The sequence below is a fragment of the Caretta caretta genome, chromosome 18 (assembly GCF_965140235.1).
Source record: "Caretta caretta isolate rCarCar2 chromosome 18, rCarCar1.hap1, whole genome shotgun sequence".
In the NCBI taxonomy this organism is placed as follows: domain Eukaryota; kingdom Metazoa; phylum Chordata; order Testudines; family Cheloniidae; genus Caretta; species Caretta caretta.
Genome location: NC_134223.1, coordinates 1,627,207 through 1,652,162, shown reverse-complemented (window position 1 = coordinate 1,652,162; position 24,956 = coordinate 1,627,207). Strand labels below are relative to the sequence as shown.

At 63.7% G+C, this 24,956-nt stretch overlaps 1 protein-coding gene across 3 annotated transcripts in view; it reads left to right on the top strand.

Annotated features, from left to right (window-relative positions):
- The window catches only part of HSPG2 (heparan sulfate proteoglycan 2), a 203,334-nt gene that overhangs the window by 42,358 nt on the left and 136,020 nt on the right, over nt 1–24,956 (top strand). For 2 of the 3 annotated variants that reach the window (XM_075121175.1, XM_075121176.1), the window contains exons 2-13: nt 4,825–4,960; nt 5,872–5,967; nt 7,629–7,703; nt 14,303–14,412; nt 14,814–14,872; nt 15,388–15,548; nt 18,090–18,215; nt 20,211–20,501; nt 22,352–22,471; nt 23,261–23,392; nt 23,585–23,729; nt 24,689–24,840. In XM_075121175.1, coding sequence (XP_074977276.1) covers nt 4,825–4,960; nt 5,872–5,967; nt 7,629–7,703; nt 14,303–14,412; nt 14,814–14,872; nt 15,388–15,548; nt 18,090–18,215; nt 20,211–20,501; nt 22,352–22,471; nt 23,261–23,392; nt 23,585–23,729; nt 24,689–24,840 — 1,603 coding nt within the window. The remainder of the gene's footprint in view (nt 1–4,824; nt 4,961–5,871; nt 5,968–7,628; nt 7,704–14,302; nt 14,413–14,813; nt 14,873–15,387; nt 15,549–18,089; nt 18,216–20,210; nt 20,502–22,351; nt 22,472–23,260; nt 23,393–23,584; nt 23,730–24,688; nt 24,841–24,956) is intronic. The other variant, XM_075121177.1, reaches the window with a different exon arrangement.

The following is a 24,956-nucleotide window of genomic DNA, read 5'->3' as shown; positions in this document are numbered from 1 at the left end:
CCAGCAGGGGGCACTCTTCCCTTTGAGCTGGTGCCCCAGTGCCAGGTGGCACTGTGCTGCAGGGAGCAGCGTGGGTGTCTCTCAGGAGGGGGTTTTGCTGCTGCAGGGGGTGTCTTTCAGATACCATGTGAAAAGGGGCCTGTGCCCATTTGCCCATAGGGGCTTGTGCCCTGCTTTGGACACAGGAGGAAAGTGAATCCTGCCCCCCGAATCTCCCTGCACTTTCATCCATATTCTTCTCCACTTCGCATCCCAAAGCAGCATGCAGCATTGCTGTGCACTGTTCCCACCCCAGAGCTGGCTGCATTTCTATGAGCTAAAGCAGTTTCTGAGTAGCTTGTGGGGCAGGAGGCTCTAGTGGGGTGAGAGCCCCTGTTCTTCCCACCACAGGCCCAGGGCTAAACAGAGGAGTGCAGCCCCCTGACCCCCACCAGCTTGGGGATGTTTTCTTTGCTTTAATCAGCGTAAGATGAGTCCCTGTGGAAGCCAGCATCCTGCTTCCTGTCAGAGCAATGAGGCAGTGCTGGGAGCTGGCTTGGAGGATCAGCTCTGGCCAGGGAGCACATGGCCTCTGCATGTGGATCCCCTTCAGCCCTACCCCAGGGTGAAAGCCATGGAGCAGACAATGCACCCCACCTGGCTGGCCTTGCTGCCCCAGGGCCAACGCCAGAAGCCAGATCTTGTTTCCTCCAGTCTGGGGTGGGCTCCTGGATTTCTGTCAGCCCTCAACTTGGGGGAAGGAGCATGGACCACAGTTTACCCCTAGGTAGTGGCATGCCAGCACCCATCCGTGCTGCAGAAGGAGGCTGCAGGGGTGTTGCTGCCAGCATGCCCACTCCTTGCTGCCCCTGGGAGCGGGGGGCACAAGGCCATCGGCCCTGGGCCTCTTACATGACTTGCAAAGTGCTGCTTTGAGCTGCACTGAACTAGTTCCCACTGGAACTGAGTTTGCTGCTGGGGGCCATCCCCTTGCGCCTTCCTGCCTGAAGGATCCCAAAGGGCTGGATAGTGCATGGGCCAAACTCTGCTCATAGTTTCCCTGGTGTAAATCTGTGGCATCAGGGGAGTCACTCCAGGTTCATGTGCCGGGGATCAGTCCCCCCTGCCATGGAAATGCATCTGCCTCTGGGGTGAGGCTGTTGAACAGTGCACAGCGCTGTACGCCCATGGGGGAGCGGGCGTGAAGAAGACTGCCATAGGGGTTACCCAGAATATTGGCGGCCCAAGCTGGCATTTGCCAGGATGCTGCAGGAAGCGGCCATGGCCACTCCAGGGAGCAGTGCCAGGGAAGCCTGGGTGGCCGCGGGACTGTGGAGCTCTGCTGGAGTGTGGGCGGAGGGAAGGGTGCAACAGGCAGGGTCCCAGCGCGGTGCCCAGAGATGATAGTCCTGATGCATTGGTGCATGGGGCCCCCTGACATCGGGAGGTTCAAGGTGACCTGCAAAAAGAAAAGAAGCTTCTTTGGGCCAGGTCTTGTCTGCCGCAGGAGTCTCTGTGGACATCTGGGAGCTGCGGCCACTGTGTGGTGTGGGAGGGGAGAGGATTCTCAGCCAGTGGTGCCAGTTTCACGTTGGCACCGAAGGAGCAGAGGTTGGGAGGACGTGTCCGGGGAAGACTCAGGGTGAGAGCACCGAGCCCTGGCTCCCCGCCACCTGAGATCTGTAAGGAAAAACCCGGCAGGATGACAAGCCCGTGGACAAACACTTTCAGGCCTTCTCCGGCCTGCGTGGGCACCTCAGTGCCAAAGTCGTGTCTCCCCTATGGGCAGGGTTGGCAGCGGGGCTGGGGGTGACTGCAGCTAGCAATGGAAGCCCCCATGATGAGGTGGGGCCAGTTGGAAGGGAATGCGGCTCCGGCGGGGTGAGCTGGGCCCCGCGCCCGGGGGGAGGCGGCTCCGGCGGGGTGAGCTGGGCCCCGCGCCCGGGGGGAGGCGGCTCCGGCGGGGTGAGCTGGGCCCCGCGCCCGGGGGGAGGCGGCTCCGGCGGGGTGAGCTGGGCCCCGCGCCCGGGGGGGAGGCGGCTCCGGCGGGGTGAGCTGGGCCCCGCGCCCGGGGGGAGGCGGCTCCGGCGGGGTGAGCTGGGCCCCGCGCCCGGGGGGAGGCGGCTCCGGCGGGGTGAGCTGGGCCCCGCGCCTGGGGGGGAGGCGGCTCCGGCGGGGTGAGCTGGGACCCACACTGTGGGCACGTCTCTCGAGCGAGCACTCAGGCCTGGGGCCCAGTGACCTCCCTTTCTGAGCTCTGTTCAGCCCGTGCCATCTGTGCGGTTGCATGGCCACCTGTGGGGCTGTACCCGCTCCCCGAGGTCACTCCTGGGGGGCTGGCCACACAGAGGGAGCAAAGCCCAAGATGAGAACAGCCCCCCTAGGCGCAGCCAGTGCTGCGGGGTGCTCCGACACCACGGGGAGGGGAGGCGCATGCTGAGCCCTGCTGAGGGGAACGGGTGCCCCCCGGGGCATCTTCTCCAGCTGTGGAGCTGTCTGGGGATTCCCTAGCCCCCCCCACGCCAACCCCCGGAATTCCATGGGCTGAGATCATGGCCGCTGCGAGCACATGGCCCAGGAATGCTTGTGGGTGGCTGGAGATGAGCTCACTGCCCCTGTCCCTCCCCCAAAGGCCAGCATGACTTTACTGCTCAGCAATGTTGGCGAGGCCATGCCAGGAGCCTGCAGTGAACACCAGCCCATGCAAAGGCTCTCAGGCAAAGGAAGCTGTCATGGGATAAGAGGGAAGGTCCTCTCATGGGTTGGTAACTGGTTAAAAGACAGGAAACAAAGGGTAGGTATAAATGGTCAGTTCTCAGAACGGAGAGAGGTAAATAGTGGTGTCCCCCCAGGGGTCTGTACTGGGGCCAGTCCAATTCAACATATTCATAAATGATCTGGAAAAAGGGGTAAACAGTGAGGTGGCAAAATTTGCAAATGATACAAAATTACTCAAGAAAGTTAAGTCAGAAGCTGACTGTGAAGACTTACAAAAGGATCTCTCAAAACTAGGTGACCGAACAACAAAATGGCAGATGAAATTTAAGGTTGATAAATGCAAAGTAATGCACATTGGAAAATATAATCCCAATTACACATATTTAATGATGGGGTGTAAATTAGCTGTTGTTGCTCAAGAAAGAGATCTTGGAGTCAGTGTGGAGAGTTCTCTGAAAACATCCACTCAACGTGCAGCGGCCGTCAAAATAGCAAACAGACTGTTGTGGGGGAATCACGAAGAAGGGGAGAGAGCGTAACAGAAAATATCATGTTGCTTCTGTAGACATCCCTGGCACACCCCCATCTTGAATACTGTGGGCAGATCTGGTCGCCCCATCTCAAAAAAAGATATGTTAAAACTGGAAAAGGTTCAGAAAAGGGCAACAAAAATGATGAGGGCATGGAACAGCTTCCATATGAGGAGAGATTAATAAGACTTGGACTTTTCAACTTGGAAAAGAGATGACCAAGGGGGATATGATAGAGGTCTATGAAATCATGAGTAGTGTGGAGAAAGCAAATAAGGCAATGTTATTAACTCCTTTTAATAACACTAGAACTGGAGGTCATGCTATGAAATTAATCGGCAGCAGGTTTAAAACAAACAAAAGGAAGTATTTCTTCACACAATGCAGAGTCAACCTGTGGGACTCCTTGCTGGGGAATATTGAGAAAGGCCAAAAGTAAAACTGGGTTTACAAAAGAATGAGATAAAGTTCATGGAGGATAGGGCCATCAATGGCGATTAGGCAGGGTGAGCAGGGATGCCACCTGCCGCTCTGGGTGTCCTTAAATCTCTGTTTGCCAGAAGCTGGGAGTGGTCAACAGGAGATGGATCACTTGATAATTGTCCTTTGAGGCAGCTGACATTGGCCACTGTTGGAGGGCAGAAGACTAGGCTAGAGGGACCATTGATCTCACCTAGCATCGCCATTCTTATGTTCTTGAGACAGGTTTCTACGCGTGGCATTGTAATCGTCCGACCTATTTTTCCTTTGTACAATTGTTTTAAAGTAAATTTGATGTCTGGTTTGGCATCTGTGTGGCGTCTGTTCCCCCACTCGATTACTCATGTCCCGTTGCACCTGGCTTGTTACTGCCCCCTTTGCCCCTCGGGCAGCCATCACTCGCTGGGCTCTGCTGCTGGCCTGGAGCTTTCCCTGCAGACGCTGGCTTGGTGGCTCCCACCAGGAATTTTTAACCTGCCGATCGATCGCTGAGCTGGTCCCAGGGGGTTGCCTGCATTTGAATGGCTCAGAAGCGTGCTGGTCTCTTTCACCTGGTCCCTTGAGCTCCTTGGGGAGTGCCCTGCCTCCATCACAGGCTGTTAATCCCCTACTGCACGTGGCCAAAGCAGAATGTGGGTCAGACACAGGGCAGAATGCAGTGCAATCGTAAATCGTAGAGCAGCCCGACAAAGGGGCCTGGGCACTATCCGGTCTCGCCTCCTGCGCTCGACGCCGGGTGGAGCAAAGCCAAGTGGCTGGAGCAGCCTTGCCGGGCCTCGGCTGTGCTTGCATCCAGGCAGCTGCACAGAGCCGCCCCAGCCTGTGTGGCTGAACTGAGTGCCAGGGAAGTGACTGCATTCCTGCCAGCGCCGCTTGGCACCTGGGGCATTGTTGCAGTGAGAGAGGGTGACTCTCCCTCAGCTAGACAAGCCCTGAAGTTTCCCCTGCTCAAGGGAGCACTGGGGATGCTGGGGCAGTGTGCCGGGTACACCCTCAAACCCTGCCCCTTGGGTCTCATGTGCAAGGGGTGCTGTGGGAGCTGATCCAGCCCTGGTTCTGGTTTGCCAAGAGGAAGGGCCGGCCACTGACTGATGCTATCCGGGCTTCTCTCTGGCAGGTCTCCCACGCTGCCCAGGGGCTGAACGAAGCCTCCTTTCCCGAGGATACAGAGTCTGACCCAGCGGGCACACCCTGGTGGAGTGATGTCGACCTCTCTGATGACGAGGACATGCTGGCAGATGAGGCCTCAGGAGGTAGGGGCTGCGAGGCTCCAGCATGCCCTCCCTGGCCTGGGCTCTGAGATCTGTGCTTCCCGCCCCACTGACAGCCCCTGCTCCTGCTGGGAGAGGGACAGGGCCGGCTCCTGTGGCTCCCAAAATGCATGGCTGCTCTCCTGTCCCCTGTGCCCCAGCTCCCTGGGGACATGGGGCCAACACTCCCACCCAGGCAGGGGCTTTGCAGCCCTGACATGTGCTGGGGGGAAGTGCCGGGCGCCCCGCCAAGTCCTAAAGGTGCCGTGTAACAGTTCTGGGGCTGCACAGGACTCTCGTCCTCCCAGCCCCCGCCCATGTGGCCCCAGGGCTTCATGAGCCGGCAGGGACAGACAGCAGGGAAATCCCCTCCGGCCGTAGCCAGAATAGTCCCAGATACTCTGTGCAGGCCCCCGCAGTGGGTGGCTGAGCTCCCTGTGGGCATGCGCTCGTGAACTGGCGCCATGCCCATGGCAATAACGGGCAGTCCTGAGGGGGAGCTGGGCCGTGGCCTGTGAGCTGGAGGGAGTGTTCTGGGAGAGAACAAGACGGGCACCTGCTCCGTTTGCACAGCACTGTCCCTGGGTGTTACCAGCTCCGAGCGTGACTGTTGCCCAGTATCCCTACTCTGGGTCTTACTCCTCCAGGCAGGGAGCTGAGTAAGAAGGTGCCACTTTTACCAGGCCAGCTCCACAGCAGCCTGGCCGTGGCCCGTGGGTCCCCAGGCCTTCCCTCACAAGAGCGGTGGGTATTCAGTGCCAGGGAGATGGGCCTGGAACCCTGCATGGGGCTTGGTCCTTTCCTTGCCGGCGTGACTGGCCCTGACCCTAGCCGACCCTGGGGAGCTGGTGCTGCCAGGAGCCCCACACCGCGGCTGCAGCTCACGGCCCCTGTTCTGTCTGCTTCCATTCCAGATGGCAACGGCAGCGGGGAGAACGGCAGTGGGATTGCGCTGCCTGACATGCCGCTGTCCACCAGCCGGACGCCGAGCGTCACGCTCTTGCCAATGGGTAAGGGGTGGAGCTGGTGGGCGCTGGTGGGCGGGGCCGAAACTGCAACCAAAGAGCAGCAACACGGCCCAGCTTCCTGGTGGTGGGCACCAATGGGCTGGCAAGTCATGGGTGTGCTCAGGGCTGGGAAGTCTGGATGGCAGCTCTGCCTTCCCCAGTATACAGTGCATCACAAATAGCGCTCACTCGCCCCGGCTGGGCTGGGCTGGGCAGCTTGTAACAGGCCCGACGATGCTGCCTGTTTGCCTGGGGCCTGTGGGAGAGTCTAAGCCGAGCGTGGAGGGAGGTGGGGGTATCATGAGGTCTGGATCCATTCTGACCCCAGGGGAGTTACCCAGGATGGGTGTGAGCGGGCATATCCCTGTCCCTTGCCTGGGGCATGGCCTCCATTCATGGGTGGCACAAGCAAGGGAGGGGGCAGGGGGAGGCAGCGGGGGTGGGGCTGGGGTGCAAGTATAACAGAGAGGCAGGGTTGGCTGCTGGGGCCGTGAGGGCCATGGCTTGGTGGTGGTAGGAGGCAGCGTGGCATTGTGTGGCGGTGGTGATAGGAGGCAGCGTGGCACTGTGTGGCGGTGGTGGCAGAAGGCAGTGTGGCACTGTGTGGCAGTGGTGGCAGGAGGCAGCGTGGCACTGTGAGGCGATGATGGTTGGAGGCAGCATGGCACTGTGTGGCAGTGGTGGCAGGAGGCAGCGTGGCACTGTGTGGTGATGATGGTTGGAGGCAGCGTGGCACTGTGTGGCGATGATGGTTGGAGGCAGCATGGCACTGTGTGGCAGTGGTGGCAGGAGGCAGCGTGGCACTGTGGCGATGATGGTTGGAGGCAGCGTGGCACTGTGTGGCAGTGGTGGCAGGGGGCAGTGTGGCACTGTGTGGCAGCAGTGGCAGGAGGCAGCGTGGCCCTGTGTGGCGATGATGGTTGGAGGCAGCGTGGCACTGTGTGGCAGTGGTGGCAGGAGGCAGCGTGGCACTGTGTGGCAGTGGTGGCAGGAGGCAGTGTGGCCCTGTGTGGCGATGATGGTTGGAGGCAGCGTGGCACTGTGTGGCAGTGGTGGCAGGGGGCAGTGTGGCACTGTGTGGCAGTGGTGGCAGGAGGCAGTGTGGCCCTGTGTGGCGATGATGGTTGGAGGCAGCGTGGCACTGTGTGGCGATGACGGTTGGAGGCAGCGTGGCACTGTGCGGAAGTGGTGGCAGGAGGTAGCGTGGCACTGTGTTGTGGTGATGGTTGGAGGCAGCGTGGTCCTGTGTGGCAGTGGTGGCAGGAGGTAGCGTGGCACTGTGTGGTGATGATGGTTGGAGGCAGCATGGCACTGTGTGGCAGTGGTGGCAGGAGGCAGCGTGGCACTGTGTGGCGATGATGGTTGGAGGCAGCGTGGCACTGTGCGGCAGTGGTGGCAGGAGGCAGCGTGGCCCTGTGTGGCGATGACGGTTGGAGGCAGCATGTGCGGCAGTGATGGCCTGGCTTTCAGGTCAGGGCTGGGGCTCTCCTCTTCTGCTTAGCGGTAGCGTTGGGCCTTTCTCTTGGGTTGCTGGCTCTGGCCCTGCATGACCTCGGCTGTAGCTCTTCTCTCTCAGTAACTGCCCATCTTTCTCTCTTTTTTTCTCTCCTGTCCTGTCCCTCTCCATCCTCCATCTTCTTCCTCCTCCTGCTCCTGGGGTGCAGCCCAACCGGGTGCAGCAGGGCAGCCCCATCTGGCAGGTATGACTGTGGCTGACCCGGACGATGAGGCCCCCCTCAGTAAGTGAAGGGCTTGGGGGCCCAGGCTGCGTGTGGGGGGGGGGCACAGACTGGGCTAGCTGGGGTGGGGAGGTCAATAGAAAACTTCAGCATGTTGATAAAAATGTGAATGCCAAAATATTTGGATTCAGAATTGCTGCCACAATGCCTCATGGGAGTTATGGTTCAGCTCTCTCAAGCTCCAGTTCTCCTCTATAGGCCAGGTCCCCTGGTCGGACTATAGCTCCCATGATGCACTGTGGTCTCCCCTCTTAGTGCAGAGAGGCTGTGCAACATGAGAGTCCCTAGCCATGGTGCATCATGGGAGCTGTAGTCCAGCTAGGGAACTGGCCCATAGAGGAGAATGGGGACAACGAGGCATGCGAACTACAATTCTCAGGCAGCACCGTGTAAGCCTCTCCAAATTGAACTGTTGTGGTTTTCGGGATTTTGGACAAAAAATCCTGTTCTGCAGGCAGCTGACGCTATTTGTGAAAAATTTCATTTAGTCGAAACCAGAGTTTTCTGTTGAAAAACAGCTGAGATGGAACCTGCCCACCCCAGCCTTGTGGTTCCATTGCATCTTGGGGCAGCAGCATCCTGCCTGCGGGAGCAGGGTCGCAGTGTGGGGCACCGGGGCCACCCCATCAGGGACAGGCTGCCTGGCTGTTAGCAGCAGAGCCGGTTCCCTCGCTGCAAGGCTGGGTTGTTTATTTTCTACCCCAGTTGGCAGATCTCTCCATTGTGGGTCGCTGGCACGCTGGAACCCTGGGCCTTCCTAGCCCCAGTCCTTGAGCTCCAGGAGTAGCTGCCCCTCTGTGGCTCAGCTGCTAGCCAGGGGGCTGCATGTGGAATGGTCGTGATCAGGACTCCTGGGTTCGGTCAGTGGCTCTGGAGGGGAGCATGGACGTGACGTTAAGATCTAGTCCCAGCTCTGCCTGAATCATAGAATATCAGGGTTGGGAGGGACCTCAGGAGGTCATCTAGTGCAACCCCCTGCTCAAAGCAGGACCAATCCCCAATTTTTGCCCCAGATCGCAAATGGCCCCCTCAAGGATTGAACTCACAACCCTGGGGTTAGCAGGCCAATGCTCAAACCACTGTGCTCTCCTTCCCCCCCAAGTGCCCTTGTAGGATGGCGCCATTGGCTGCTGTGTAAAAGGAGAGAGGCCTGGTGCTCGTCTGGCTGCTAGGGCGGAGAACGTGGTGAGCAGTCAGAGCTACCAGGTGCTCAGACGGCAGCCAGGAGAGGGGAGAGTAGAAACCATCCCTGCACAGCTCAGTGCTGCAGGGGATCAGGGCACTGTGCCCCCAGCTCCCACCCAGGACACCATTGGCCTCGCCAGCCCATTCTCTTGCCAGGTTGGCCAGCTCCAGCTCCTTCCGCCTCTCCCTATCAGGCGACCCCCCGTCACTCTTATTGCTCACCCCAAGCTCACTGCAATTTGCTGCCCTCGTCCTGGCACTGAGGCTGGATTCCCCTTGCCGTGTAGAGGGGCTTTCTGTCCACTGGGCCTTTGCCTTCACAGGCAAAGCGCACGTTGCACTGTTGTGGCCACGTCACATGGCCGGACCATCTCCCCTGGTGGCGTGGGCATGCTGGGGCACCACCTGCCTCCTGGCCCTGATCCTGATTCTGGGACACAGCCCCTGTGTGTGAGCTGGGTAATACCACGGCTACCCTGCCCCCTGCCAAGGTCATTCGCTGGGCTCATGAGTTCAGAGGTCTCCCCAGGGCAGCGAGCTTGGAGCGCTGGAGAGCCCCAGGGTCTGTGCTGAGCGCGAGCGCCGAGCTGGGTGTGTCACCCCCCACGTGCCCTGCCTCACGAGAGGAGCCTGCCCAGGGCTGGGCTGGCTTCTGCTGTCAGCTCCAGAGGTCCCAGGCACCGTGTGGCGAGGCAGTGGGCCATCCGCGCAGTGCCCTGGCAGGGGAGGGAGTGATTTCCAAGGCAGACTCTGCCTTCCCCCAGGTCATGGTGAGCCAGGTCTGTCCCAAGAGCCCCCAGCCCCGTGCAGCCCGGAGCGGGTGCCCGGGAGGGGTGGCTCAGCCGGCGCCGGACGCAGCAGCAGGAAGCTGAGGGCTCCGCAGCCGGAGGCATTTTTTCCATCTCCCTCCCCAGCCAAGTGCAAACAAAGCGCAGCCGAGAACCGAGGGCTCCTTAAAAGGAGGACGAGTGGCTGCTGGGGCAGCCAGGGAGCAGGCTGGGCTTCCTGCAGCAGGCTGCTCTCCAGCCCAGGGCTGAGCCAGAGCCAGGGCCCCCCAACGCGCCACTCCCAGTGCCTGGCTACAAACGCAGCCCCAGCCATGTGCACGTGGCTGCACCTCCCGATGCCGGGCACTGGGGGTTGTGGGCACAATTCTTTGGGCTTTTGCCTGGGGCCATTGGGCATGTTTGTAGGGCAGTGTTGCTGGTGCAAGGCTTCCCATGGGCACCCTCTGCTTGCCCACTCTCATTTTAACCCTGTGTGCACCCCCCATGTGCTCAATCCTGCTTTTGTACAGCCAGAGAGCTGCACAGTCTGACATGAAAGCCCCTGAACTCTCGCTCTTGTGCCCAGATGCCCGTTGGTAGCCAGTGGGGCTGACAAGGGCACATACCCAGCTGGGGCAGGGCTGAGGCTGCCCTCCTGAGCCTATGGCCCAGGTACAGTGAGCTTGGAGGCTAAGGGCCAGGGCCATACCTGCTGCGAGGGACATGGCTGAGCCCTGGGCCCTGCTGCAGAGAGACCCAGGGCAGGATGGGTTTTACTAGAAAGCGTCTGGCCCTGGCACTGCTTTCTCGGATTCCTGGGCTGGAAAAGACATTCAGTCCCTCCCCTGGGCAATGGGCCCTGGAGGGGCACCTTGGGGCACATTGGCAGGGCAATGTGGGAGGGCAGCTCGCCCTGACCCTGATAGTGCTGCACCGGTCCTGAGGGTGGTAGGGGGCTCCAGGCCAGAATCTCACGCTGGTGGAGCTGGCCAGCAGGCCCAGCTCGGTGTCAGTCCTGGCCCTGGTTGGGAGAAGGGACCACCTCCCCACGAGGCACCCAAGTGAAATCCCTGTCCCCGCAGGCCGCTGAGCAGCATGTTAGCATCTGGCCTTCTAGAAGCCAAGCAGGCCGGAGCCAGCCACGCCCTGGGCTCACCCTGCGGCCCTGGCGCCAGCTATGGGGGCTGGGACCCACCTTGGAGAGCGACCACCCAGTGCCAGCCCCAGGGCGTCTGCAGGAATTAAATGTCCCATGTGACGAGGTCCCAGCTCCCTGGCAGGAGGGCTGGAGCATCACCCTGTCTGAGGCCAGGCTGAGGGGCTGGCAGAAGCAGAGCAGTGGCCAAGCAGAGAGCTGGGCTCTGGGCTGGTGGTAGTCAGCGAGGCCCAGTGATGCACGTTGCCGGCTCCAGGCTGAACCCCCATCCCCGACTCTGCAAGAAAAGGGGCTTTGTAGTGTGAGCCGCATGCTCCCTCCCCCTGAGCTGAGGAAGGGCTGTTTCCTGGTGGCCGCCTGGCTGCGCTCTTTGGGGTGAGCTGTGCTGGAGGGCAGGGTGTGAGGGGCGACCCCACCCCCTGGCTGCCCGCCATCCCCGCTGTCACAGGGCACTTTCAATGGGCTCTTTGTGTGCCTGACAAGTGCCCTTGTGTTCCCTGGGCTCTGGGAGGGGCACCTGGGCAGGGAATGGCAGCACCTCGCTGCAAATGGGGGAAGCCCCTGTCTTCAGGCAGGGCCACCACCCCAAGCCCCAAGTGCTCTCTGGCACTGCCCTCTCTGGTGCTGGTGGCACGGCCTCTCCCGTGCCTGGGAAGGGCCTGGCTGGGAGCAGAAGCAGCCCTGGAACGTGGGGAGACTGCTGGCTCTGTGTGCGGGCCTGTGAGCCAACATTACAAGGCATCACCCCAGGGAGCAGCCCTTGAGCAGCTCCATCCAGCCTGCAGGAGACTCTGCTGGGAAGGGTTGGGGGCTGACTGGCCAGCTGCAGGGGAGCTGCTGCGTTCTGAAAGGGGCCCCTGCCCCATGCATAGGGCCCATCTCCATCCTTCCCAGCCCCTGGGATAGTGAGAAGCCTCATCTGGCCCCCCTGCCCTGCCCCCGGCTGGTTCCAGTACCCTGCAGCTGTCCTGCTGGCACCGCAGCCCCCATGCTAGCGGGCAGGAAACAGACTCTCCTTGCAGACAGGCTGCCCACTTCCATGGGGTGAACCAAGCTAGGGGCAGGCAGCGCCAGTGGGCACAGCGACAACCCTGCCCCATCCCTGCCAGGATCTCAGAGCTCTGCACAACCTCCCCAGCAGGTCAGGATCCTTCTCCCCGCTTTATAGAGGGCAAAGTAAGGCACCTCGGGGGAAGGAATTCACCCAGTTGCAGGACTGCGAATAAAACCCAGGAATCTGACTTCAACCCTCCCCGGCTCTAATCCACTCGATCCTACTTCCCTCCCCAAGCAGAACCCAGGAGCACTGACCCCCTAGCCCACCCCCACTTGACTCCACTCTCTACTCCAAGGGGAATTCTGTGCCAAAAAATTAAAAATTATATGCACAATATTTCAAAATGCTGCATATTTTATTTATCAAAATAAAACAAAATAATCAGGCCAGTTTCAATTATTTTGGTCATTTATTTCAAAATACCAGTCAGCACGTGCGTCTGTAACAAGACAGCGACAAGACAGGAGGAGGCAGAGCGGTGGCTGCTCGCCACCCTTCGTTTTCTGCTGTTGCTAGCAGCAGTGCTGCCTTCAGAGCTGGGAGGCTGGAGACCAGATTTCGCTGGGGAGACCAGATTTCACGGTCTGTGTTGCAATTTTCATGGCTGCAAACTCGGTAGACCCCCAAATGTAGGAGGGAGGGCAGCACAGCTAGGGTCAGACAGGAGGAAAAAGGAAGCATTTTGGTTGAAATCACAAATTCTGCATGAAAAAAAAATTCTGTGGGGAACATTAATTCTGCATTGCGCAATGGCACAGAATTCCAGCGGGAGCACAGTCCTCCCAAAGCAGGATAAAGAACTCAGGAGCTCTGGCTCCCAGCCCCCCAGTTCTAACCCACTAGTCCCTACTCCCTTCCCGAACAGGAAATGGAACGCAGGAGTCCAGTCTCCCATGCCAGGCCTTTTTCTCCTTGGAGAAGAGCGGGGCAGATTGTCCAGCTCTGCCATGTACCTGGGGGGTAGTTTGCCAGTGTCAGACCCCAAGCTGGGGCATCTGAAGCAGGCAGGGCGCAGTTTCTCCCTGGTGACGTCACCACTGCGTGTGGTGGGGCTGGGACCGTGTTACCGATACCTGACAAGGCACTGTGGAGCATGTGGGCAGGGCAGGGCATAGTAACTTCCCTGGCACAGCCTGCCTCTCCTCTCTGACAAGGCCGGGCTGTGTGCCCCCTCGGCCCCACACCCTAGGGTGTTTGCCCCAGAGAGCCAGCTCAGGGAGGCCAAGCCAGTGCTGCCCTCAGCTGGGTGATCCCTGTGGGCAGAGCCCAGAGGCCCAGTCAGAGTGCAACCACATACTGGAGGAGCTCCCCCCCTGCCCCTGGGTCTCCGGTGCTGGGGGTCAGGCTGCAGGGACTCCTTGGCCTGGGAGCAGCTGTCCTGTGGGGGAGCTGTGTGGTGTCTGGCCTGTCTGCAGGAGCTGGGGGAGGTGGTGAGTGGGGCTGCTGTTTACTCACTGCAAGGAGCTGAGCAGCTGGTGCTGGGGAGGGGCCCCTGCGGGGCTGGACGCAGGGCAGCTGCGAGCGGGGGATGAGCTCTGGCAGCCGCAGCCTGATGCAGGGAGCCAGGGGCTGCTCCTGGCACGGCAGGCGTGTGAAGCTCGGGGGTGCAGTTAGCAGGACTCCACAGACCCCTCCCCCCGGCCCAGAGCTCCCACCTGGGCCCAGCCCCTGTAGCATGGACTCCTTCGGGGCTGGCTGCAGATGGCCTTGCAAAGGGGGCTGAGGATTTTCCCAGCCGGGAGCCAGGCTGAGCCTGCCCCCTCCACCCCACCCCACCGTCAGTGGAGCCTGCCCCTGGGGAGATGATCAGGGCTCTGCTCCCTCTGCCCGCATGGGAGGCCAACTTCTGAGGGAGGGCTCCCCAGTGCCACCCCCTGCCCTGCCGTCGTCCCAGGGGGTCCCGGCTGGTCGAGGTGGGAACCGCCTCGGTTGGGCAAACGTCACACTGGGAGGGAGGCGCTGTGCTGCTGGGGGCAGTGTTGGGGGCTCAGTAGGGGGCGCTCTCCCACCACAGTCAGTGCTAGAGCCAGTGCCTCAGCACAGCACCAGGGGGCGCTGCGCTGCAGAAGGTGCACAGCCAGGTCGGGTCCCCCTCTGGTCATTAATGATCCCTTGGCTCTTTTTGGCAGAATAAGGGTGTTGGCTCCATTGGCCTGGCCAGGTCCTAACCCAGCGGGGGGCCTTCTGGTGTCCCAGGGTCCTGCAGGTTTCAGCTGCATACCATAGTCTTCCTCACTTCCTGTCCTAACGGTTGCACTGTGTTGTCATGTGACTGCAGCAACCCACCCTAGAGGTGGCTGCATTACAGGGCTGGGCAAGGTGATCCCTGGAGGTAGCCAGTAAAGCTGGTCGGTGCAGAGGCCCTAGAGCTGGTTCTCCCTGCTCAGCTGCGCCCTGCTCTCATGCTGGCCGTTTCTCCTCTCCACATGCCCAGTCTACTTCCGCGCTCTGGTGAATTTCACCCAGTCCATCGACTACAGCCCTCGCCTAGACGATGCCAATTCGGAGGAGTTCCGGGAGGTTTCGGAGGCCGTGGTGGATACGGTGAGCCCTGGCCCTGCCACCTGGCCCTGCCCAGAGAGCTCCCTGGCAGCTGGCCCCTGCTGCTCCCAGATTCAGCAGTAACCCTGCCCCCTGCTCGGCACTACAGAGGTCTGTCGGCCCCGGCTGCCCAGCCTGGGCGCAAGGGGCTTCAGTCTCTAGTGGGCGTAGCCCACCGGGCCCCAAGGCCCTTTCCAGGCAGGGTCACCGTCCCTAGGATAGATGGGCAAACTGGGGTGGGGGAAGGGCCTGGAGCCGATGGCTAGGTCAGGTGAAGAACCTCAGCAGCTTGGCTCATGGTGCCCTGCGCTCACTACTAGGCCATGCTGCCTGCGGGATTCGCCCCCTGCCTCCCCCGGCCATGGGGTATCGCTTGCTGATGCTCTCTCTGCCTCTCTCCCCAGCTGGAGTCCGAGTACTACAAGATTGGCGGGGAGCAGGTGGTCAGCGTGGTGTTCATCAAGTGAGTGAGGTGCCCCTGGCAGTGCCGCGGGGTGGGGAGGGCAGTGGAGGCCCTTCTGTCCCCTGTTCCCCTGGGCCTGGGGCATTTATCTCTGGGAGCTGGAACTTTCCCAGCTGTCAGCATCACGCCCTGCCCGGCTGTGCCCCAAGCACCCTGCGCCAGGGTCCAAAGTGTGCATGGGGAGTCGCACACCATGCCCAAAGAGAGGACACCCCACCCCGCGCCGCCTTCCGCAGCCGGAGACATTGCGGGGGTCACGGCTCTGCTCCTCCCGCGGACTGCAGCTGTTTCAAACAGGCCTGAGCATGGGAGCGAAAGGAGCAGCCCCGTTAGCGCAGCCGTAGCAGGATTTTTATTATCTGCAGAGGGGGAGGTAACTGGGAACACACGAGACTGGTGGATCCCAATTGGGAGACCCACGCACACAAGGGAATCTACTTCCATCCAGTACGGAGCAGTGGCCGGAGCACGCATGCACACCTCCCCCGATTCAGCCCTGGCCCCGCTCTCCCCAGGGAAATCGACGACTGTGTCTTTGTGGAGCTGGATGTGGGCTCAGAGGGGAACCTGGACGAGGGGGAGATCCGTGAGGTGCTCTACTCCATCATCCAGGGCGGCTCCATTGCCTCCTACGTCACCTCCACGCAGGGCTTCCAGTTCCGGCGCCTTGGGGAAGGTGAGCGAGGCCCTGCCCGGACCCCCAGCTGGGGTCACTGCCCTGGGCGCTGTTGGAGTGTGCCAAGGGGGCTGGGGTCGGGGGGGCAGCAGCTTGCCAGTGTGTTTAGAACAGATCCTGGGCATGCAGGAGGCCCCTCCCCAGCAGTTGAGCCCTGGCGACTGGCAGACTAAGTGCGGGGTGGGGCCTGTGCCCGCGATGGGCATGGTATGGGCCCAAGGCCGGTCTTTCTGTGTGGTTCACCCCACAGTGGCTCAGAGGGGCTGGGACAGATTGGCCTGGCCTGCGTGGACAGGACAGGGCTGGTTCTGGTCGCTGTCCTATAGAACCAGACTGCTCCCTGGGCATCCATGGGCTGTGTCCATCGGTCTGTCTGCAGTCACTGTGTTGCCCGGGTGCCGTGGTCTCACTCTGGACTCCCTAGCCTGTCTGCTCCCCTGCCCAGGCCTAGCAAACCCGGCTGGAACCTGGCGCCCGGCACAGCGGGGGCCGCTCTGCTGGGAGGGTCAGCTGGCAGCCCAGATGACAGGTTAGGGGCAGTGCTCCCTGTGTGGGGCTGCGGCTGCGGCCCTGCTGCCCGTGGGGCCAGATGGAGGGCAGGCGGGAGGGAGGGCAGCGTTGGCTGGTCCACTGAGCTGCTGTCTGGCCAGGGCTGAGCCAGGTGGCCCCGAGCCAGAGACCTCCACTCCTTAGGCGGCCTGCGCTTAGGCCTGGGGGGCCCTTCCTCCCTGGCTCTAACCTTCTATTCACTTGCAGCCCAGACCCCACCTCCCCCCATTGCCAGGGAGTCGCCAGGTGAGTAGGGTGAGGCAGCAGGTGCAGGGAGAACCTGGAGGCCTTGCAGTGCAACTGGCAGCCAGGGGAGGGGCGGGGGGAGCGCCCCAGGGGCAGCCTCTGCTCTTCCTGTAGCCCCTTGCACCCTAGAGGGCCCCCGCTGACTGGCACAAGCTGGTTGGATGCAGGGTTTTGTCATTGGGCACCTTCGGCCTGAAGAGATTTCCAGAGCTGGGTGTTGGCTGCTGCACCCAGTGCCAGGCCCTTCCACCGAGCACCCAGGGTTCCCAGTTCCTGCCCCAGTGATTGGCAGTAAAGAGATTAAAGATCCCAGAAGCCCAGCCTGTGGGTGAGCTGGTCTGGACTGTGCGAGAGGGCGCAGACATCTCCTTTCCCCTCCCACGGCAGCTGCCAGCCCCCGGGAGGGTCTCTGTGACCCAGCGTGTTGGGGTGCTGCCTGCCTGCCTTCGGCTGGTGTTAGGAGCGCAGACCAATGCTGGGCCCCCCGGATTGGGCCATGCCCCATCGGCTCCTGCAACAGGCTCCAGGTTCCCCCACGCCGTGCCGTGCCGTGCCGTGCCAGGTGTGTTTTTGGGCGGCCTGCCATTTGCGTGGCTGTGGTGCCGCTGGCTGATGCCTGGCTGTTGGCCCTGCAGCTGGGGCCCTGGCAGGTGACACCCCCCGCAGCTGGCACAGGCCCTGTCCTGCGGCTCGATGCCTTTGTGCAGGCACTTGGAAATGGCTGCTTTCCCAGTGCCGCCACACCAGGAGACACAGGGCCATGCCAGGGCCCCTCACTGACCGGCTGGGAACCATGGGCATGGGCCTGTGAGGCTTGTGGGCTCTGGGGAGAATAACAAGTGCCCCCTTCCCCTCCCTCGTGGACCAGGTGAGCTCTGGAGCCTGTCTGTGCTGCTCCTGAGATTGACCAGGGGGGCATTGCGGAGCACTGGTACTTACCTCTAATGGGGGAGCCGGCAGCCTCCACGGCACTGCCCCCGGCTGGCTGCATTTTGCGCTGCTCCCAGACCCCCGCAGACCCAGGCCCGAGCAAACCCACCCTCACCTGAGCCCAGCAGACTCATCAAGGTCAGAGCGGGTGGTTCGTGCAGGGACCCACCAGGCAGGAGTCCAAATCCACCAGGTGCTGGGGGCAGGTGGGCCCTGTGCGATGGCATGTCTGCCGCATAGTACGTGTGCCCCAAGGCATATGCCACGTGGCGTGTGCACATGGTGTGTTCCACATGGCATCTGCCATGTGTTGCGTGTGTCACATGGCATATGGCCCGTGGTGTGGGTACCTGCTGCCTGCCTCTAACCGTGTGCAGTGCTTGTTTTGCTTCCTGAACACGCAGCTCACGGGGTTTCTGGTGCTGGATCCCACCCCATGCCTGGCCCACTTGGGCAGGGGTGGGCAGGGGGCAGCGAGGGGATTTCAGTGCAGCTGGGTGAGTCTGGGGAGGTGGGAGGAGGCAGCGTAGGGTGTCCCTGGGGGTGGGGTGGCAGTGAGTGGAGCTCTGGGGAGCCCCCTGTGAGCCTGCAGAGGAGAAGGGGCTCCAGGCAAACTCCAGCCATCCGGCTGGGATTTGCCATCCCAGGAGCTAGCTGGGCCAAGGTCAGCAGAGGCCTGGGCTGGACCTCGAGCCCTGGCCCATGGCTGGGAGCTTTCCCCAGGGGTTGGAGCCCCAGTGGCACCTCCCCTCGCCCCCAAGATGCTGACCCCGGCTGGCCTGGGGGTCCCGTGGCTCTGACTCCTGCCCGTTGCAGTGCCCCTGGATGTGCGTGCCTGCACTGGGGAGGAGTTTGCCTGCCGCAGCGGGGAGTGCATCGAGAAGGAGTTCCGCTGCGACCGCCGCCCTGACTGCCGCGACATGTCGGATGAACTGGACTGCGGTAGGTGCCGGGAACGGGCAGGGGCGGGGCTACTGATGGGGGCAGGGCTATTGAAGGGGGCGGAGCCATTGATTGGGAGGCCTGGACCTCGCTGGATCCTCCCAGTCCAGCCCCTCCCCTGCAGTGGTCCCCCTGCGTATGTCCTTCCTCTAACCAGCTCCTCCCCTCTGAACCACTCGCAGCACAGATCCAGCCCCCCCAGCCCAGAGAGGGCCAGGAATCCTGGCACGAGCCCCCCTCTGGTGGGGTCAAATACCTCCCAGCAGCTTCCAGGCCTCAGCTCCCTCCCTCCCTGCGACCACGGAGCCATGGGCAATAGAGACCCAAGAAGCCCCCGGCACCTCCAGTTGAGGGGCTCGGGAGGGATTACGCCGCATGCTCCCGAAGGTGCTTTGCAGATGGGGAACTTGAGGCACCGAGCAGCCAAGTTGAGAGCTGGGGCTAGAACTTGAAGCTCCAGCCCCCCCAGTGCTGGGTAGAGCCCCCTGCCCGTCCTCAGTGCTCCTAAGAGAGCGCTGCTGCCCAGGCCGTGCCTCTGCCTGCCCTGCTCTAGGCCAGAGCTGGAGTGGAGCACACCCCTGTGGGGTGGCAGGGGGAGGGACTGCTCACAGCTGGCTGGTCTCCCGGGCTCAGCTGGTCCCAGGCGATGCCCCTGGGAGTGGATTGCGCAGCCTGACTGAGCTCCCCCAGCGCTGGTCTACCCCTGGCTCAGCCCGTGCTGTGCCGCCATGGCAGATCCAGAACAACCCCTGTAACTGTGAGCGAGACCCTCTGCCCCAAGGCCTGGGGTGCATGGGGCTGGCCCAGCTGAGAGGGGGCACTTGCCCTGGAGGCCTCGTGAGCTAGGACCTACCTCGACCCCTGGGAACTGGAGGCCTCAGGCTGCAGGGGCCAGGAGCTCCCGGGCGCCCGTGGTCCTAGAGTGGGGGCTGCCTCGGGAACTAGCTGGTCCCCCCCCACTTCCCGTCCCCTGCAGAGTGCCCCAGCGAGGAGTCCCGGTGCGGCAGCGGGGAGTGCCTGCCCTTGGCCTACCGCTGCAACCGCAGCCCTGACTGCAGGGACGGCTCCGATGAGCACGGCTGTGGTAGGGAGCCTGGGGGCCCCAGGACTTTCCCTCGCCACCCGCTGCCGTTGCGGGAGAGACTGGGCACCCCTTGCCTAGGCTTCCAAAGGGCCAACTGTCAGGACAGCCCTGGGCACAGCCAGGCGCTGCCCCTTGCCTGGGCACTAGCTGGAATGCCACTGGGCTGGGGAGGGGGCATGTGTATTGTGAAGGCTCTTCCCATGGGCATGCTCTGCTCACAAGCCCTCCCAGCGTGTATGTGCCAGGGACACCCTCAGACTGCCGGGGGCATCCCAATGCTAGCAAAGGGCCCAGGGCCCAGCAGTGCCAGTCCTTGCCATGGGACCTCCATGCTGCCATGACCCCAGGCCAGGCAGCTGAGCTTGGATGGGAGTGAACTAATAATGTCTTGTGCCCCCCGGCCATGGAATCCCCGTTCCCTAAGGCTGGATCCCACTCCTGCCGGCGCTGCATGCCCTGGCTGCCTTCCTGGTCGCTGCCCCTCCTTCCAGCTGAACCCTGGGTAGCCAGCCTGGCTCTCCTGATCACAGATACCTTCTTTAGTGTCCCTGGCCTTGGATATAGGATCCCCTGCCACCAGCTCCTCTGCCTGGCCTGGCCTGGCCCAGGATCTCAGATCTCAGGGCTGGATTCCCTGCCCCCAGCTTCCCTGCCTGGCCTGGCCCATGATCTCAGATCCCAGGGCTGGATCCCTAGTTCCCCTGCCTGGCTTGGCCCAGGATCTCAGGTCCCAGAGCTGGATCCCCTGCCCAGCCTGGCCTGGCCCAGGATCTCAGATCCAAGGGCTGGATCCCCTGCCTAGCCCAGCCGGGCCCAGGATCTCAGGTCCCAGAGCTGGATCCCCTGCCACCTGACCCTGGCTCTCAGCCCGTTTCTCTCTGGTCTCTAATGCTCTCTCTGTCTGGTCCCAGATCGGCAGGAAGTGGTGACCTTCCCACCCCTGCCCATCACCACTGCTCAGCCAGCCACCACCCGGACACCCACAACCTCCCCTTCGACGCCCATGATCACTACCAGGAGGGTGCCGGCCACCACGCCCCCCCGGTTCGTCACCCCCAAGCACCCACCGATTCGGCACCCCCTGGAGCAGCGCCCCTGCCGCCGGGATGAAGCCGTCTGCTCCAACAAGCAGTGCATCCCCCGGGACTACCTGTGCGACGGCGAGCGGGACTGCCTGGATGGGAGCGACGAGCTCAGCTGCGGTAGGGGGCGTGAGGGGGTGGACTGGGCCAGGAGGGGCAGCAAAAGAACAGCCAGGCTAGCGGCTGCAGCACTAGCCCAGGACATGGCCCTCGGCTCGGATGGCTCCCGCAATTGGCTGACGGATCATTACTGGGGAATCGGGTCCCTGTGACACGGTGCGGGGGGACGGGCAGCGCGGTGGGACGGGTAGCGCTGGGGAGGGTCTCTCCCGTGACACGGTGCGGGGGGACGGGCAGCGCTGGGGAGGGTCTCTCCCGTGACACGGTGCGGGGGGACGGGCAGCGCTGGGGAGGGTCTCTCCCGTGACACGGAGCGGGGGGACGGGCAGTGCTGGGGAGGGTCTCTCCCGTGACACGGTGCGGGGGGACGGGCAGCGCTGGGGAGGGTCTCTCCCGTGACATGGTGCGGGGGGACGGGAACAGTGCTGGGGAGGGTCTCTCCCCGTGACACGGTGTGGGGGGACGGGAGCAGCGCTGGGGAGGGTCTCTCCCGTGACACGGTGCGGGGGGATGGGCAGCGCGGGGGGACGGGCAGCGTGGGGGAGGGACTCTCCCGTGACACGGTGGGGGGGGGGGGCGGGCAGCGCGGGGGAGGGTCTCTCCCGTGACACGGTGCGGGGGGGCGGGCAGCACGGGGGGACGGGCAGCGCGGGGGAGGGTCTCTCCCGTGACACGGTGCGGTGGGGCGGGCAGCGCGGGGGAGGGTCTCTCCCATGACAAGGTGCGGGGGGGCGGGCAGTGCGGGGGGACGGGCAGCGCGGGGGAGGGTCTCTCCCGTGACACGGTGCAGTGGGGCGGGCAGCGCGGGGGAGGGTCTCTCCCATGACAAGGTGCGGGGGGGCGGGCAGTGCGGGGGGACGGGCAGCGCGGGGGAGGGTCTCTCCCGTGACACGGTGCGGGGGGACGGGCAGCGCGGGGGAGGGTCTCTCCCGTGACATGGTGCAGGGGGACGGGCAGCGCTGGGGAGGGTCTCTCCCGTGACACGGTGCGCAGCGCGGGGGAGGGTCTCTCCCGTGACACGGTGCGGGGGGACGGGCAGCACGGGGGAGGGTCTCTCCCGTGACACGGTGCGGGGGGACGGGCAGCGCTGGGGAGGGTCTCTCCCGTGACACGGTGCGCAGCGCGGGGGAGGGTCTCTCCCGTGACACGGTGCGGGGGGGCGGGCAGCGCGGGGGAGGGTCTCTCCCGTGACACGGTGCGGGGGGGCGGGCAGCGCGGGGGAGGGTCTCTCCCGTGACAAGGTGTGGGGGGGCGGGCAGCGCGGGGGAGGGTGTCTCCCGTGACACGGTGGGGGGGGACGGGCAGTGCGGGGGGACGGGCAGCGCGGGGGGGCGGGCAGCGCGGGGGAGGGTCTCTCCCGTGACAAGGTGTGGGGGGGCGGGCAGCGCGGGGGAGGGTGTCTCCCGTGACACGGTGCGGGGGGACGGGCAGCGCGGGGGAGGGTCTCTCCCGTGACACGGTGGGGGGGGACGGGCAGCGCGGGGGGACGGGCAGCGCGGGGGAGGGTCTCTCCCGTGACACGGTGCGGGGGGGCGGGCAGCGCGGGGGAGGGTCTCTCCCGTGACAAGGTGCGGGGGGGCGGGCAGCGCGGGGGAGGGTCTCTCCCGTGACAAAGTGGGGGGGGGCGGGCAGCGCGGGGGAGGGTGTCTCCCGTGACACGGTGGGGGGGGCGGGCAGCGCGGGGGGGCGGGCAGCCCGGGGGAGGGTCTCTCCCGTGACAAGGTGTGGGGGGGGACGGGCAGTGCGGGGGGACGGGCAGCGCGGGGGGGCGGGCAGCGCGGGGGAGGGTCTCTCCCGTGACAAGGTGCAGGGGGGTGGGCAGGGCCCTGATGGATCTCCCTGCCCGACAGGCACCGCTACCCCGTGCGAGCCCAACGAGTTTAAGTGCCGGAACGGGCACTGTGCGCTCAAGCTGTGGCGTTGTGACGGGGACAACGACTGCGTGGACGGCTCCGATGAGGTGGACTGCCGTAAGTGTGCCGGCGAGAGCCACCCTGCCTTCCCCGGGCCCTGCCCAGCTCCCCAGCCTGGCTCCTTGAAGCCCCAGGGCACCCAGGACAGCTCCGGGCTGCTCCCTGGTGCCCTGGAAACGGCCAGGCTGTGGCTCTGACCTCCAGGGTGTGAAGGAGGCCGGCCAGGGAGGAGCAGTGGAGCCGTCCGGTGACTCCACGGAGACCCTTGGGGCTGGGGGCTCTGGCTGGCGGCAGCGTGGTGGGGCTTGGGGCCGAGGCGAGGGTGCTGCGTGGGAGAAGAGCACGGCGTGTCCCTTGGTGCCTCTCACGCCGCCGGCGCGCTGTGTCCCGGGCCAGGGAGCCGCAGTGGGCCAGAGGAGCTGCCTGCACCCGCACACGATGCCAGCGGAAGCCGGGTCAGCCCGAGCTGCTGCCCTGCCGGTGGGATGGCAGAGGAGAGCAGGGTGCCCATGGGTGCCACAGGCTGGCAGAGACTCGTAACAGCTTCCTGTGGGCTGGGCACGGGTTCAGCTCTGTGCTGGCCCAGGCCCAGTGCCGACTGGATTCGCCTCTTCCCAGCTGGCACTGGGATAGTCCTCGGCGGGGGCTGGCCAGCGGTGTGCACGTGCCTGGCCCTGGCTGAGCTGGGGGGATGAGGGGGATGCTGGTAGGCGGGGGCAGGGGGCGATGCTGGTCAGGTGGGGGGGTCATGCCAGCTGGGCAGGGGGCGATGCTGGTCAGGCGGGGGAGTGTGGCCAAGCATTCGCAGGCTTATGCCCACTAACCCCCTCGTCGCATGCCCCCCAGCCACCAAGGGCCCCGGCGACACCTGCGGCCCCGACCAGTTCATCTGTGTGTCCAGCCGCACCTGCATCCCGGCCAGCTACCAGTGTGACGAGGAGGCCGACTGCCCCGACCGCTCCGACGAGGTCGGCTGCAGTGAGTGCGGGCATGGGGTGGGCTGTGGGGCCTTTCCCCCAGGGGGTGAGGGGTGGCCTCAGCCAGCTGCCTTGGCAGAGGGGTCTCTGCCCTCCGAGGAGGGGTGGGGGAGCCCTCCCCTTGGAGCTGCTGTGGGGCAGCCTAGGCCCGGGGTGGGGGACGCCCGCCTGCCTCACTGGTTCCTCCCCCTAGCACCGCCACAAGTCATCACGCCCCCCGAGGAGTCCGTGCAGGCCATCCCCGGGCAGACAGTGCGCTTCCGCTGTGTGGCCGTCGGTGTGCCCACCCCCATCATCACCTGGAGACTCAACTGGGGACACATCCCTGCCAACAGGAGGTAGGCTGGGGATGGCCCAGGACACCCCAGGGAGCAGGGAATGTGGTTTCAGAAGGGGGCTCTGCAGTGGGGGAGGGGTGTTGCAGTGGAGTCACAGTGGGGATTAATGTGAGGGTCTCTGCAGTGGGGGAGGGGCTCTGCAGTGGAAGTGCAGTGGGGGTTGGCATGAGGGGCTCTGCAGTGGGAGGGGGTGTTGCAGTGATGGTGCAGTGGTATTTGGCGTGAGGGGCTCTGCAGTGTTGTGGGAGCTCTGCAGTGGAGGAGGGGCTCTGCAGTGGCGGAGGGGTTCTGCAGTGGAAGTGCAGTGGGGGTTGGCATGAGGGGCTCTGCAGCATGTGGGGGGCTCTTCTGGGGCGAGGGGCTGTGCAGTGGGGGTTGGCATGAGGGGCTCTGCAGTGGGAGGGGGTGTTGCAGTGAAGGTGCAGTGGTATTTGGCGTGAGGGGCTCTGCAGTGCGTGTGGGAGCTCTGCAGTGGAGGAGGGGCTCTGCAGCTCATGGGGGGGTTCTGCAGTCGAGTAGGAGCTCTGCAGTGGGGGAGTCACAGTGGAGTCTTGCACTGCAGTGGAGTCACAGCGGGGATTGGTGTGAGGGGCTCTGCAGTGGTGGTTGGCATGAGGGGCTCTGCAGCATGTGGGAGCTCTGCAGTGGAGGAGGGGCTCTGCAGCTCATGGGGGGGTTCTGCAGTCGAGTAGGAGCTCTGCAGTGGGGGAGTCACAGCGGAGTCTTGCACTGCAGTGGAGTCACAGCGGGGATTGGTGTGAGGGGCTCTGCAGTGGTGGTGCAGTGGTGGGTTGGCATGAGGGGCTCTGCAGCATGTGGGGGGCTCTGCAGTGGGAGAGGGGCATTGCAGTGGAAATGCAGTGGGAGGTTGGTGTGAGGGGCTCTGCAGCACATGGGACCCTTTTGCCAGGGCTCCCTCTATTGGGACTTGTGGGCACTGCCCTTCCTCCCCTCCCCAGAGTGTCCATAAGCAGCGAGAACGGCCACGGGATGCTGACCATCCGGGACGTGAAGGAGGCCGACCAGGGGGCCTACACCTGTGAAGCCATCAATGCCCGGGGCATGGTGTTCGGGATCCCCGACGGTGTGCTGAGCCTCACGCCCCAGCGTGGTGAGTCTGGGGCCCAACACCCGCCCTCCCTGCCAGCTCTGCCAGCCTGAGACCTGGCCAGTGAGCGCAGGGCCTGGGGGCTTGGTTCGCTGGTCTGTGACCTCCCCAGCTGTGGC